Here is a 14,943-nt window from a genome sequence, read left to right as displayed (position 1 = left end):
TGAGTTCTGCATGGGGAGTATCAGGTTGAAACTGAACCCTGACAAGACAGAGCGGCTTTGGATTCGGGGTTCCTTGGTTCTGGGAGAATTACCATCTTTGGCCGTGGATGGGGTTGCACTGCCCCAGACGGACCCGGTGCGCAATCTGGGCGTTCTCCTGGACTCACAACCCCTGCACGAGGAGCAGGTGGCAGTTAAGGCCAGGAGGGCCTTTGCACAACTGCAAGCTGTGCATCTCTTGTACCCATTTCTGGACCAATGTGCCCTTCCTGCAGTCACCCATGCCCTAGTCACCTCCTGCTTGGACTATTGTAACATGCAGTACACGGGGCTGCCTTTGAAGAGTATTAGGAAGTTTCAGTTGGTTCAATATGCAGCAGCCCACCTAGTTCTGAGCAAATCCAGATTTGCACATGTGTCACCTCTTTTGCGGGAGCTGCATTGGTTGCCAATTTGCTTCCAGATCCAATTTAAGGTGCTGGTTATCACCTTTAAAACCCTATATGGCTTGGGGCCTGATTATTTGTAGGAGTGCCTTTCCCCAGTTACACCTACCCAGCCAACCAGAGCGGGGAGGCTGGGTACATTGCGAGTCCCATCATTGAGGGAAGTATGCCTGACGGGACCATGAAGAAGAGCCTTTTCTGTGGTGGCTCCCTCCCTGTGGAATGTTATTCTCTCTGAGATAAGATTGGCCCCACCTTGATGTTGTTCCGGATGGCCCTGAAGATGTGGTTTTGCCAGCGGGCCTGGGGACCCCAAGCTGAAAAGGAGCCAATCAAGTGGTTGTTTTGACTGTGTTTTTCATACTGGGGATTTTACTTTGTAAGCCATCTGGAGTCACTGTGTGTGAGTTGGGCAGCCATATAGATTTGCTACATAAATAAATTAGAGAAAGCTAAAAATGACTATATATTAGACAAATGGATCTCATTTCAAAGTAGAAAAGGAAATACAGGTATTTATATAAATACAGGTGTGTGTGTGTGTATGTGTGTGTGTGTAGGATTTCTTGCCTTTTAAAACAAAATTATACCAATACATTTGAAAGAAAGCACTTAAAGAGTTTAACATTAAATCTGCTGTAGCCTGTACATAGGGTAAAAAGAAATCTCATTTCTTACCCGCTTAAAAATTTTGACCTTGTGCTTCCCAGAGTCTTCTCTTTGCTTTGGGGTCTTATTTTGAGGGCCCATGAAAGCTTGTTTTGACATTCCAGGTTTCTCACACTCCATTGATCTAATTTCTCTAGCAGTTTCAAGTTTCACACTTGCATCCAGCGTATTCTGCTCAAATGGATCTGGTTTCTTGTCTTCCTCAGCACAGCATTTGATACAAACATATTCTTTGTCTTCTTCTCCCATTTGCTGTGCTTGAGACAAACTCAATCCAACACAATCACCATGAAACCAATCATCGCATCTACCACATCCTACCATGAACCTACAACCAAAAATAAAAAAACAAAAAACAAAAAAACAAAAATCACATTGCTTTATTATGACTTTTATATTATGCTGAATGTAAAAAGCTTATAGCTGTCCTAAATGATCTCTCATATAGAACAGGTCCTCCTTCATTTAATATATTTTGTGCAGAAGAGTACATCCATTTCTCCAGCCTTACAACATGGTATGAAATGCCAAGGTTATAGCAAGAGGAGTTTTGTTATGCTAGTCAGTACAGTCTACTAACATACTAATAAGATATGCATCTGGAAAAGAGAAAATCAAGTTTTGAATTTTGTTCCAGCAGCCTAATAAAGATGACAGAAAGAATGCAACAAATAGGAATATACACATTGTTAGATCCTGTAAATCACCAAAGTACTTGCAAATTAGGATCTGGTTTTGACAAACAGGCAATGCCCGACATTTTATAATAAATAGGTTAATCATCCTTCCCTATTCCAGATTATATAGCAAGCACAATCACAGCTGCCACCATGATACTTAATCTTATCAAATAATATAATGAAATCCCTGAAGCTTGCTCACTGAAAGCAAGCACTGCCTTAAATTAATAATTTTCTAAATGGTGCAAACCCCTAGTATTCTTTCTTGCTCAATGAAATTTGACAGAAATAAAACCTTGAAGTAAGATAAAGTATTCATACTTTAACATACTTAAGTGCATTAGAAAGCAACCTCACCACCCAAATTGAGCCACTGGGAGGGAAAGAAAGGAGATACTATCTTTTTTTATTTTGAGGTTTGCCTTTGTAAAGATTTAGAAAGTAAAATATAGTTGAAACATTTGAGCTGGTCTCAGAAAATTCTTGACTAATACTACTTTTAAAATAGACAGCTGGGCCAAACTTCAAGGGAATCAGAGAACAATTCTGTCTACATCTTCAAGCCTAAAATCTCAAGAAGAATCCAAATTATGATGGTGTTTCAGAACAGCTTGAATAACTTTTTTTACAAGCCTAATTTAAAAGATCTGTGAATATATGCATGCTTCATATATTTTATAAGGACAGATATAAAGCAGGAATTATTTTACCTAATTAAAAATATAAATTTCCCTTTGGAGTGAAAGGTGTATGTGTGCTATGTGTATGTATATCTCTCTGGGTATATGTTTGTGTGTGTGTGTGTGTATGTATGCATGTGTATATGCATATATACACAAACACATAACACACTAAATAGATGCATATACACTTGAAGTTGATCTTGGTAATGTCCCATTAGTGACTATTACATATTTCATTCAAAATATGAAATATCTCTCACTGCATCTCAATTGCTTATTCAAACATGGACACTTTTTAGATAACTATTTTAAATTTCTTATTTTAATTCTAAAACTAGAAGATAAGGTAGTAACAATCTCACATTTTTCTTTTAATGTATATCATGGAGAAATGATTGCATTTCATTCCAAAAACAGAGCACACTAGGGACATATGATTTATGTATCAAAATGACTGCAAACAAGGCAAATGTCAGTATTAAGTATATGTGAGAATTCCATGAAGTTTATTAATATGATTCACTCTGCAACATGACACAGTGAAATAGGCCACAGAAATATATGATGAGTGTAAAAATATTGTTTCTTTATGATTTAGTATGTTGATAGAAATTAGGGGGAAAAAGGATTTTTTTAAAAAAGTTGTAAATACCTCAAATAATGGTAATGTCAGAAAGACATTCCCTTCAAGAAGACTTGAATTTAGCTGTCATCAGAAGTTTGCCATTAGAAATAAGTTCACATTCTTGACAAACTGGCAATTATTGTTTTTGAATGAAAGAGGGGAAATGTAGTATGACTAAGAATGTACAGAAGGACATGGATGAGCACTCAGTATATATATTTAATGACATCCTAGTGGCTGAGACTGAAAGACCAATATCAAAAAGCAATGCTGACTGATAAAGAGGTACTGAGTGGTATCCATCTCCCCAAAAAAACAGGCAACAAAGAAGTATTGCAGAACCTACTTTGAGATATAAAGGGGTAGGGTACAAAGAAAGGAAAATTCCTGTATGATGAAAAGATATAGCCCTTAAGCATATTTTTGGATACATTGCACATTTATCAGATTAAACAAGAAAAAAATCATTTGAAAAAAGACCAGTTGTTTTATTCTGATTAGCAAAAGGATTTTTTCTTAAAAAAACAAACAAAACTAAACTATGTATTATAACCCTTAAAGAACCATAAATTTCCTACTATTTCAGATGGTTAAAAAAAAAAAATATCAATATCTGAATTCCACCTGGTTTTAGTAGAAGTAAACTTGTTTTTACATTGTCCAATATACATTAAACAATGGTCTAAATTTTCAAACTAACAGTTCAGTAAATTATGTAGACATATCACAATTTCTTAGCTATTCTGTCATTATTTAACAAAATCATTTCAGAATAGATGAATGTACTACAATCTTCGTATAAAGATTTTTTGTTTAGTACTGATTTTAAACCACTTTATTCCCTACTAGCAGGAAGAAACTATTTCTGCATCTTTTAATTCCCCATTAACAGAACTTTTCTCTGAAATAACACTAATTCCTAAGCTGAAAAATGAAATGTAGGACAATTATTAACCAATAACATTAATGTGTTCTTTGGATGTATATATTACATTTATTATTAGCTTAAGTCACAGAAATGACAATGGATCAGACTTCACTTAAGTATAATGAAATCTGATATAACTGATAAGCAAAATTTGACTTGATAAGGGTTATCAGTTGATGCTTAATTTACTACAAAAAGATTCAAACTGGTAATGAAAATTTGGACAGTGTATTAACTTGTATAATTAGATTAAACTGGATATATTCAGTAGAATGTAATGACTGTATATTCCACCAGCTTAAACAATTTACACTAATTTAATTCTTATCAATATTTTATAACAATATTATAGGGTTCCAAATAAAGGAAGGATTCCTGCTTATTTTATCCCTGTACCACTAATCCTCCATGTGTATCAAAGATGTTGGTGGGAAGAAAAAGTGTACATTTTACAATAATAAAATATGGGTTGAATCCAGCTATCTCTACATTCAATCGATATTTTTAATAATTTGTTAATTTTTTATACTTCTGTATACTTCTAAACAAACTTATTTTCTTAAATTATTTTTTAATGAACAACAGTGGGAAGGAAAAAAAATCCTAATAAGCTATTAAGTAGCCATTTTCCCAATAAATTTAGATTCTTTGTTTTTCAGAAATCATCATAAATCTTTAGCCACTAGGGTATATTTTAGTATTGACACTGAAATGGAAGCACAGCTAATAATAGTAACAAGCAGCTAATAATATGAAATAATTGTCAGCAGATAGGAAGACTTTCTAAAAGACTGCCATTCAAGAAGAGCTGGTAACAAAGCATTCCTCTCTGACAGGTTTTGTAGGTGTTACTGTAGTAGCATTCAACATTCTGGCCCACTAACACTAAAAGCTCTGGCTGTAGATTGCTTCTTAGTTTGATGTCCAATTGCATTAACCATGTTGTAAGGCTGGAGTGGATATAGAGCTGTAACAGAAAGAAAAGAAATGTTTTAAGATAATAATTAGAGTGATACTTAGCAGTTTCAACAATCTTTAAACTAAAACCTACACAATCCTGTCACTTAAAAGCTCTAATTACATATATTTGTATTCTTAAATTCTATTTTAAAGTTCTATATGCAACATGTTGCTGTAAGCAGGAATACCTGCTGTGAGCCCACTTAAAATAATAAAAGTGTTAGGATACAGTCTACTCATTTCCACAGAAATCTCACTGTTACAGGTGGTTTCCACTATTCAGAGGAATCCATTGAAACATACCAATCCAATGTAGACTATCTTTTTCAAAAAAAAAAAATCAAAATCCAACTTTAATATGGGTAAAACAAAGCTTTTTGCTAGGTAGGTCAGAATCTCCTTCTGGAAGGTAGTATTAAAACAAACAAAAACAGAAAACAAAAAAGAATACACCAGTCCAAATTAACTTTATTGTAAATACAGTTTAAGGTTGATTTGTAAAAGCAATCAAGCTAGCTGTTTAGAATAGTCACAGCACAAGATATTAAGTGTTTGTCAATCAGTTCACTCCACTTTACTTTTTTTGTACGGGCATAAATTTCACATGTGGTAAGAAATACTTATCCAAAATGACAATTATCAACTGTCTTTAAATAAGCTATCCTACCAATGCCAATTTCAGACATCCTTTTAACATGTTTGAGATATGGCTGCATGTAACCTTGAGGAACAGAAGGAAGAGCCCCAGCCAAGACAATGGTCAGATAAGAGAAATTTGAGTCCAAAGCAGAAATGCAATTCGAAAGAACGTCTCAGACTCAACTCTCCCTGTTCTCTTTAGGATAAGGCAGGGAGAAGGGAAGCACATTCAGACTTGCACAATACTGTTACTGTAACCCCATAATAAAAGTAGTATTAGCATTCTTAACTTTGGTTTCCTTGTCTACTCCACCTCAAAGGGCTGACACTGCACAAGATATAGAATTTGTTCTTCTGATTAACATATATTAGAAAATCTTGTATCCCTTAACACACCATTAGAAAACTTCTAGGAAATTCTACCCCATATGCTTTTATAGATTACAAAGAAGTCTATAAAAAATAAAAGACAGTTAATGTATGGACATTTGTGTCTCTAATATTATAAAGAATCTGCATAGTATACAAAGTGTATGAGTTGAAGACAGTACAGATGAACTGCTAAGCTATTATTACATACCAGCTGAAATGGAACAGTTCTTGAGAGGGGGCAAGCTCTATGCATATCTTGCTTCAACAGATTCTATATTCGGGGCTCAACTGATCAGGTCGACTGATCTGGTCCAGCCCTGGACCAAATATATATGACTAGTATTGGTCTCAAGCATTTTCATCCAGATTTTATGTTGTTTTATTTCAGACGCCACTAACACTTATCAAAACTATCAAGGCTAGTTAAAATAAATGAGCTCAATTAATATTAAATAAGAGATTTGTAATAATTATTTTTGTGGTAGGGATGGAGAGGTCAATATTTTGTTATCTTTCTAGGAATGATAAATTACCAATAATATAAAGTTATAACTGTTACTTATTTAATAAGATACAAATATATGCACTGATAGAATCTAATAGAATGCTTCTGTTGGTGGAATCCATTTCCTCCGTTTCTTTCTTCCATACACCCAGACAGTTCTCTAAATTTCCCAGATATTTTAAAAAGATGACAGTTGGAAGAAGGACAAAATACTCTGCTAGCCTAATACTGAGTTCTACCTACAGTTTCTATCTGCACACATTTTAAAGTAGATATAATTAATAAAATTAGATCCAGATTTAGATCCTTTTAATAGGAAAGTGGAAGTAGACCTCTCCACTCACTAGTTGCCTTTCTATTCGTGGAAGATGCTTTCAGGGCAATTTTGGAGACCACCACATATTTTCTGGCCATATAACAGCCATTCTAATTCCATTTGCCACACTCTGCATGAGCCTAAATTTGAATCTAATTCATACTTTTGTTCACGCACAATGATTTTAAATGAAACATTTTTCTGGACTGGACTCCTTCTACACAGTTTGCATATTTACAAATAATAAATGAAATTATCTGATTATACAGAATAAAACAAATTGCAGTATTTTTTCACATAAACATTGTGAGTTGTACAATTGTATCCCTAGGGAACAGTGTTTTATATAGTTCACTCATGAAAAAAAAACCTGACTGGCACATATCTTTCCTCTATAATTCCTTCCATTGATAATGATAATTGCAAATTCTGAATACCCAACAATATACAGGTTTGATTATACTAAATTAATTATACTACAAGCCTTTGGAAATCAGTAGAACTTAACTCTTGGCTATTCTTTCACACTGGTTTATCTGGAATCAAAGTAAAAATGACTTAGGTTGCAAGCAATTCCACATTTGCATCACTTCTACCTAAATAAATATATATGGGATTATGTTTTCATTCTGTTTCCATCACAATACTGTAGCGTGTTTCACATTTGATATCAAGCCATAATCTGACTTGTTTTTTATTTGTCATGGTTAACCTATCCATTATGGCTTAATATTGTCTATGAATTAGTCCAATGTCTAATATTAATATCTCTACTGCTACTGTTTTTACATTAATTTTCATTGTGACAATAAAAATAACTTCTATATCTGCATCATTCTTCTTTAAAACATTTTCACTGTCTTGCAGTAAGATATTTAGAGTTCTCAGAAATAAGCCTCCTCCACACATTACTAATAGTAAGAGGCTTCACTGAATTAAAGGGTAACAAGGTTTGGCAAATATATAGCTACTGATTGACCTAGTTCCATCTTTGACTCATACATATTGCATGAAAGATTAAAAGAGGAGCTCAGCTTAACTAACACTCATAGTTACTAGATAATGGCTTATAGATCAAAGTGTCTCACCTCCAAGTTTCAAAACAAAAACAAAGCCAATAAACAAACCAACAAACAAAAGACACAATATTTAAAATAATTTCAACAAGAAGGTTTCAATGCTTTATAGATGGTAGGCAAAAAACCCATGGCTTACATGTGAAAGTTTCTTTTTGAAACACCATGTGGCTTTGTTAAATAAACTTGTCATTAGTTTAACATACAAAACGAACACATACTGCTATATAACAAAGACTGAAAGTTTCTACCAAGAACATTTTCCAACACTTAAGTAAATTGGAAAAACTCTTTAAAGTAGTTTTTCCTACAGTCAGAAATAATTTGCACTTATTAGATCTCAGCTTAATGAGGGTCTTCAAATCATATTAATATAATGATCATATGATTTATTCTGTGAGTAATAAAAAATACATCTTAAAAAGCTAGCAAATTGAAATACTATTTTCCTGTAACTATTCCTTGTATTACACTGAGTAATACAACAGAACTAAAAGAGATGCAACAACCTCTTATTTTAAACTTGGATCTGCCCCAATTATTTGTGTGAAGAGAAGATAACTTCAAAGTGTGTGTGTGGGGGGGGGGGGGCAGAACCAAGATAGCAAAATCTTGTCCCCCAGATTACTTCTCTTTAGTAAAATGTTACCCCTCACTCAAATAGACTCCAGTCCTAGAACAGACTCCAATTAGAAGAAATGTACGCAAATTCAAAGTGATAGACTTAAGAGAGCGGAAGATGAGTCACCCCTCCTATTCTTTAAATTAATCCTCTAATCTATAGGTTGTGTGTGACTAGTGCAGATCTAGGGATGAAAAAATGGCCTTCAACCACCATATCCTAAATGAACCAAAGAGGAATGTGCAGCTACAATGCTCCAGATCTAATCATGGATTAAAAAACAGGAGCAATACATCTGTACCTGTAATCTAGAGTATTTTCAAGATACTTAACCATAGTCAGGTTTTGACTGTGCAGTAATTTATTTTACTTGAAAAATCATTAACTTAAATCAAAACACCCCATATATGCAGAAAATAATAAACATCCCATTCCTAATAGTTGTGTATCTACTAACATATGGTAACCTTCACAATCTGAAAAATTAGCTTCTATGTTCCAATGTATATAGAACATAGAAAAGGACTTTAATAAAGCAAATTTTAATAAATACAGAGCAAGGATAAGTAGGATCTGATGAGAGGAGATGCTAATAGGAAAAAGAACTCGAGATGGATGAGAGTTCCTTAAAAAGAAGTTACTAAAAGCTTAATTGCAAGCTAGTCCAAAGAGAAGAAAAAAGGAAGGTATCAAAGGAAGCCAACATGACTACACAAAAAGCTTAGTGAAGACTGTAAAACAAAATGAAAACAGGACTAGATCACAAAGGAAGAATATGAATAGATAGTCCAGAACTGAAGAGCTAGTATCAGGAAAGCAAAAGCTCAGAATGTACAAAGCATGCTAAGAACAGGAAAAAGGACTTCTGCAGATATTTCAAAAAATGGGAAAAAATCAGTATACCAACTGCCCAGTGAAGAATACAAAATGCTAACGTTACAAAGACAAAGCCATTCAAATTTCTCTTTTGGTTCAGTCCTGTCCCACAAAACTGTGTTCCACCTAAAAATTGGGAAGAGAATGAAAAAGCAGAGTTGAAGTTTGAGATTAATAGAAATATGGTTAAGGAATACTTCTTTCCTTTGAATTAGTTTAAATCTCCAAGACCAAATGAACTGTATCCTAGAATATTATAGGAACCACTGTAGCTGAGACCTAAATTTCTTATCTTTGAGAAATCCTGGTATCCCTACCTTTAAAAGGTGGAGGGGAAGGGGAGGAAGGAAAATTCAGAAAACTGCAGACCAGTTGATCTGAGATCAGTATCTGGGAAGATATTAGAGTAGATCATTAAAAAATAGATCTGAAGCACCGTGAAAACAATTACCAGAAATCAGATTTCTGTTGAGACAAATCTTACCTCAACATTTAATTAGATAATTGCCTTAATAGTTTGTGGAAATGTTACAGACATGTCTTGACTTTGCAAAGCTTTTGATGATAATTAGGCAAGTAAGCTAGATGAGAGTTGGATGGCATGACAAATTACACAGACGAACAGCTGTCCTGAAAGCTATATTCATTAAATTGAAGAGAGTTGCCAAGTGGAGTGCCACAAGGTCCTCTACTGTTCAATATTTTTATTAAAGGTTTGGATCAAGAGATAAAGGTATGCTTATCAAATCTGTAAGCAATACAAAATTGGTGGGACAGCTAATAAACTAGAAGACCGAGAAATGGGCTACAAGTATGATAATAAAATTTAGTTGGGAAAATACATTAATCTTCACTCTGTTAACAATCATCTGCAGAGGTACAGGATGGTGAATACCTGGCTTAGTAATAATACAATAAAAGATCATGGAAACAGTTGATTGCAAACCAATTATCAGCCAGCAGTATGATATGGCTGCACAGAAGGTAAGCAATCTTAGCCTACATCAACACAATTTTCAAATTATGAAATTAATCATTCCACTCTAGCAGACCCTGCATTGTGGGAAAACACTAGGATGAAGAAAAGTCATTCCACTCCTATCCTGCTTTGCTCAGACTTCACCTTGAATATTCTAATTCTGGGCATTATACCTTATGAAGGAGTCAAAGAAAGGCAACAAAGATTATCTGGTGACTACAAACTCAACCCTATGAAAACTATTAAAGGAGCTGGGCATGTTTGGTGTTGAGAAAAGAGGATATAACAGCATTCAGCAAATGCTTGAGAGGCTGTCACATAGAAGGCCAAAACATATTCTTTCTCATTCCCAGTGCAGGACATGAAATAATGGTTTTAAGCTATCAGGAAGACAGGTTCCAACTAAATGTCAGAAAAAAACTTCATAACTGTAACAGTAGTTTGACAGTGGAACCAAATATTCAGACAAGTGGTGGGCTTCCCTTCACAGGGTATCTTCAAACAGAAGCTAGCCTGTCACCCATACGTTAATTTGGTTTGATACACTGAAGAGGAGGTTGGACTTAAGATGGCCCCTTCCAGCTCTATGATTGCATTAAATGGGTGTTAGATGCCAGCAGTGATATGAATTATATTAATTTACAAGTATGAAAAGTTCTGCTCACTTCAACAGTTCCATTAGTGGAAGGAACAGCTGGATATGTATCTATAATTTTCAAATAAAACCATATTAACTGTACTATATTATCTAATAATACAATATGGTAAATTTGTATCAAATATTTTGATTAGTTCCTTTAGGCAAGGAAAATAATATTTCAGATGCTATACATCCCTAGTTCCCAGATGTTTTAAACTATAATCCCCACTGCTTCTAATTAATCATGTAGTCTGAGGCTTAATGGAATCATAGTCCAAAATATCTAGAACAACCCAAATTGGAAAAAGCTGTTATGCAGAATGTAATATTATGGTATACATTTTATTATACAAACACATCATACATGTTAATCAAATCAATTTAAAGCATCAAAACCTTTCAAAGGTTCCCAGAAAATCTATCTGAATACTCTTCAAAAAGTATTCAGGTTGCTGCAAGATTCAGTTTTTGCTATTAAAGCTACACAATAGACACTTAAATATTATCAATAGTTCTTGTTATTTTTAGTAATAGTAGCAGGAAAAACTCAATGAAAAACATGCATTATTTACTAGGCTGAGATATGAAATACACATACTGGGAAGCATGTATCATAGGACATACTAGACTTTACTTGAAAGTAAATGTGCATAGGCAAGGTTTACATATAATGCTAAGTTAAAGTTTGTTTGGTTTTGGCTTAGTATTAAGATTAAATTCATCCTAAGAAAGATCCAAGCTTTATTTTTTGTTACCAAACCAGAATTTGAAAGCAAGCCTGGTTTGTGGATAGTTCACAAATCCTGGCTTGTTTCAATTATGGCTCATACTTATGTATATGAATCTTTGCTTGTTTTTGTGATCTACCTATTTCTTCTGCATACTAGCAGAAGAGAAAAACCAGGAGTTGGTGAAAAAAGTCATTATTACTTTGTCTGCAAAACTGTTCTGATTTTCAAATCATTAAAACAAATCCTAGCTTAGTGTTATGTTTGGAAACAACCAGAATGTAGGGCCATTTTCTTGTCTCTATTTCTTCTTCATCATCATCATCATCTTCTTCTTCTTCTTCTTCTTTCCTCTTCCTCCTCCTCCTTGGTGGAGCTGAAGGACATTCTGACTTATGTCAACAATTCCAGATTTCAGGCTTCAATTTGATTAAGGGTGTCTTTTATGTTTTAATTTGAAAAAGATAGTCAAAAACCTAAACTTGGGACAGGGATAATCTGTGAACTACAGGCTGCTAACAGCCCCAGAACATCCCTTTTGCAATCCCCAAGTAAGTTGGGCCAATATGTTTGCCCCACTTCACCACTTAACCCCAAATTCTCCCCCAAAACAAAACAAAAGCCAAAAACATTGATCCTGCCCTATGATGATACAATGACATTATTGGCCACAATCAATAATGTGAAGCATTCAGAGAGGAAAAAAAAATTAAAGAAGTCCATCACCACCACAAGAAATTCACCTACTCCTGCTCTAAAATATGAGAAGCAGATTTCTGATTACAAAAATATTTTAAAATCAACATATTAATACACACACCTGTTGCCATGTGGCTTTCTGCAAAACCCACACTGCTTATTAGGTACCCAGACACTTTTGCTTTCACTGGGAGATAGGAGTTCTGAGCTCTCTCGCTTTATAGTAGAAATATTATCTGGAATGAACAGTGGTGGCTCATCAACTGAGAGACTTTTACTGCTTCTTCTTTGTCGAGGCTGAAGGTTCTTTTCTAACTTTCTAAGTTTCAGTTTCTCTTTTTCATCATCTTTTAAATAATCCACAAGTATTCCCATGGAATCTTTTTTTCCTCCTTCTTCCTTAATAAAATTATTTGTCTTAAGTTGATGTTTATGTGACTGCTTCTGACTGTGTTGCGGCAACTGCCCTTGTTTAGAATTAACTGCTCCCAACATTAAATGTGAACCTTCTTTTGAACCAGCATGATGGCTGACAGACCTGTCACTCATTCTTTCAGCCATCACCTTCCGTACCTGAGATGGGATTTGACCCCGGGGAATATTTTTTCCTACTTCATGGATTTGCTTCTTTAAAGATATTCCAGAGTCACAGCTCTGGGATTTCACATCTTTATCTGAATGTTGTTTCTTAACTTTAACTGTTTTCTGACAATGCTGAGTATTTCCTTGCTCCTCTATGTGACGTTTCAGACTTACTGAAGACTGACTGCGAACACCTGGAAGAACTTGAATTTTGCTATGTGTGTCTTGGTCTATAGTAGCCAATTTCTGTTGAGCAACTATAGTTTTACTTTGCTTAGTCTTGATATGTTTGAGCTTCGATTTTTTTAGATACTTTAATGGAACATTAGAATGCCCATCTTCCTGCAGTCCTGAAATCTCAAGCTCTCCCATCTTTACACTTTCAGTCTCTTGATATAGTGATTGGGTTGGAATGTCTTGAATAATACTACCTTCCAAAGTATTTACTTCTAATCTGATAGAAGTTGTACCATCATCTTTTAAATCAGTCTGTTCAAATTCCATGCTATTCAAAGGAAGATCATCTTTCAGATTAGACTTTTTCAGGTTATCTAAACATACTTGCTTGTCTTTTTTTTGCAAGCTAGCATTATGAGCAATGTCACCACTAGCCTTTAAACCTAAGTTGCATTCAGCCTTTCCATCCACAAAATTAGACTGAACTATAAGGTTTTCCTGAATTTCACTTGAATTTTCACAAGTTTTAGAAATAAGCAGAGTATCACTCATCCCAGTTTCCTTATTTTGATCTTCTATCTCAGTTGTATTCTGTTCTTCCTCAGTCTTATGGTTTGTCTTTTCTGCTGAAGATATTTCAGAAGTGTATTTATTAACTTCATCACCTTCATTTTTAATCATATTGTTATTTGGAACTTTATCAGCCACCACAAAAGCAGATGATGCCAACTCTGTTCCAACAATAGCACCATAATTTTCTGTAACAGCCTTTGCCCCATTTTCCATTTCTTTACATAAGGTAATAGAATCTGGCAAATGAGAAGAACTTCCTATTTCATGAGATACTTTTATTTTTGCCTGACTGGGAATTTCATGTTCATTATCTGCTTCTGTGCTTTCTGATTTTGCACAAGATACAACCCATTCTGAATTGCCTGAAGATGATGATGATATTTCTTTTGTTTCTTCTAATTGGGAACTGTTGTTACTGCTTGGCTCAATCTTTTTTAAATGCTCTTGAGCATTATTATTATCCTGTTTAGCCTGTCCTTTATCATGTTGTTTCAGTCCTCCCTTCTGGGCAGGTCCAGACTTTACAGATGATTTCTTCGTGGTAATAGCAGATGAAGCATTTGAACGTTTGGCTAGTGTGCTCTGCCGTAAACTTCGTATTGGCTCTATTAAAAAAGAAATAGTATTAATTTTATTTATGTCCCCCAAAAACAAAATAAACTAAAACAAGTATATATATAACACAGTAAACAAAAAGTTAGTAAGTTGATTTTCAACATGTGTTCAGATCAAGTGGCTTATGGATTGTCCATAAAATTATAAATACATTTCAAGCAAACACTAAGTAACGTTTTTTTAAGTATTTTGATCACTGAAACAGGAACTCTACAAAATGCCTAGCTATTAACGTGTATTTTCATTAAATAATTACCTTGTGTCATTAAACGTGGAGACTTTCTTGGTGATTTGGATGAAGTTCCATCCATTTGGTCCCTCAACTTCCTGTTGGATGAAAGATCACCTTCATCAATGGAACTGTGGGCAGTTTCCTTAACTCTGTCATCCATAATATCATCAAGTCCAACAGCTAAAAAAAAATGAAAAAAAAATCCTAAATCTTAAAAGATTCTATGAAGTCTATAGTGTCATGAAAGGAGATGTGAGACATAAAGAAAGCAATGGCAATGGGAAAGGGGTGGGATGGGGGGAGAAGAAAGAGATAAATAAG

At 34.4% G+C, this 14,943-nt stretch overlaps 1 protein-coding gene across 6 annotated transcripts in view; it reads right to left on the bottom strand.

Annotated features, from left to right (window-relative positions):
- PHF3 (PHD finger protein 3) overlaps positions 1 to 14,943 on the bottom strand; it is a 59,154-nt gene that overhangs the window by 20,484 nt on the left and 23,727 nt on the right. For 4 of the 6 annotated variants that reach the window (XM_007424021.4, XM_025163980.2, XM_007424022.4 and 1 more), the window contains 3 exons: positions 14,647 to 14,802; positions 12,565 to 14,380; positions 1,125 to 1,443 (listed from right to left, as the gene is read on the bottom strand). In XM_007424021.4, coding sequence (XP_007424083.2) covers positions 1,125 to 1,443; positions 12,565 to 14,380; positions 14,647 to 14,802 — 2,291 coding nt within the window. Of the gene's footprint in view, positions 1 to 1,124; positions 1,444 to 4,915; positions 4,999 to 12,564; positions 14,381 to 14,646; positions 14,803 to 14,943 lie in introns of those variants that run through there. The other 2 variants (XM_088137439.1, XM_088137443.1) reach the window with 2 other exon arrangements.

This window comes from Python bivittatus, unplaced genomic scaffold, assembly GCF_059951505.1.
Source record: "Python bivittatus isolate LINGU-HERP-01145 unplaced genomic scaffold, Pbiv_v1 ctg000020_np1212, whole genome shotgun sequence".
Classification (NCBI taxonomy): domain Eukaryota; kingdom Metazoa; phylum Chordata; class Lepidosauria; order Squamata; family Pythonidae; genus Python; species Python bivittatus.
Note: the sequence above shows the minus strand (reverse complement) of the source record. Positions and strands in the feature narration are given on the sequence as shown.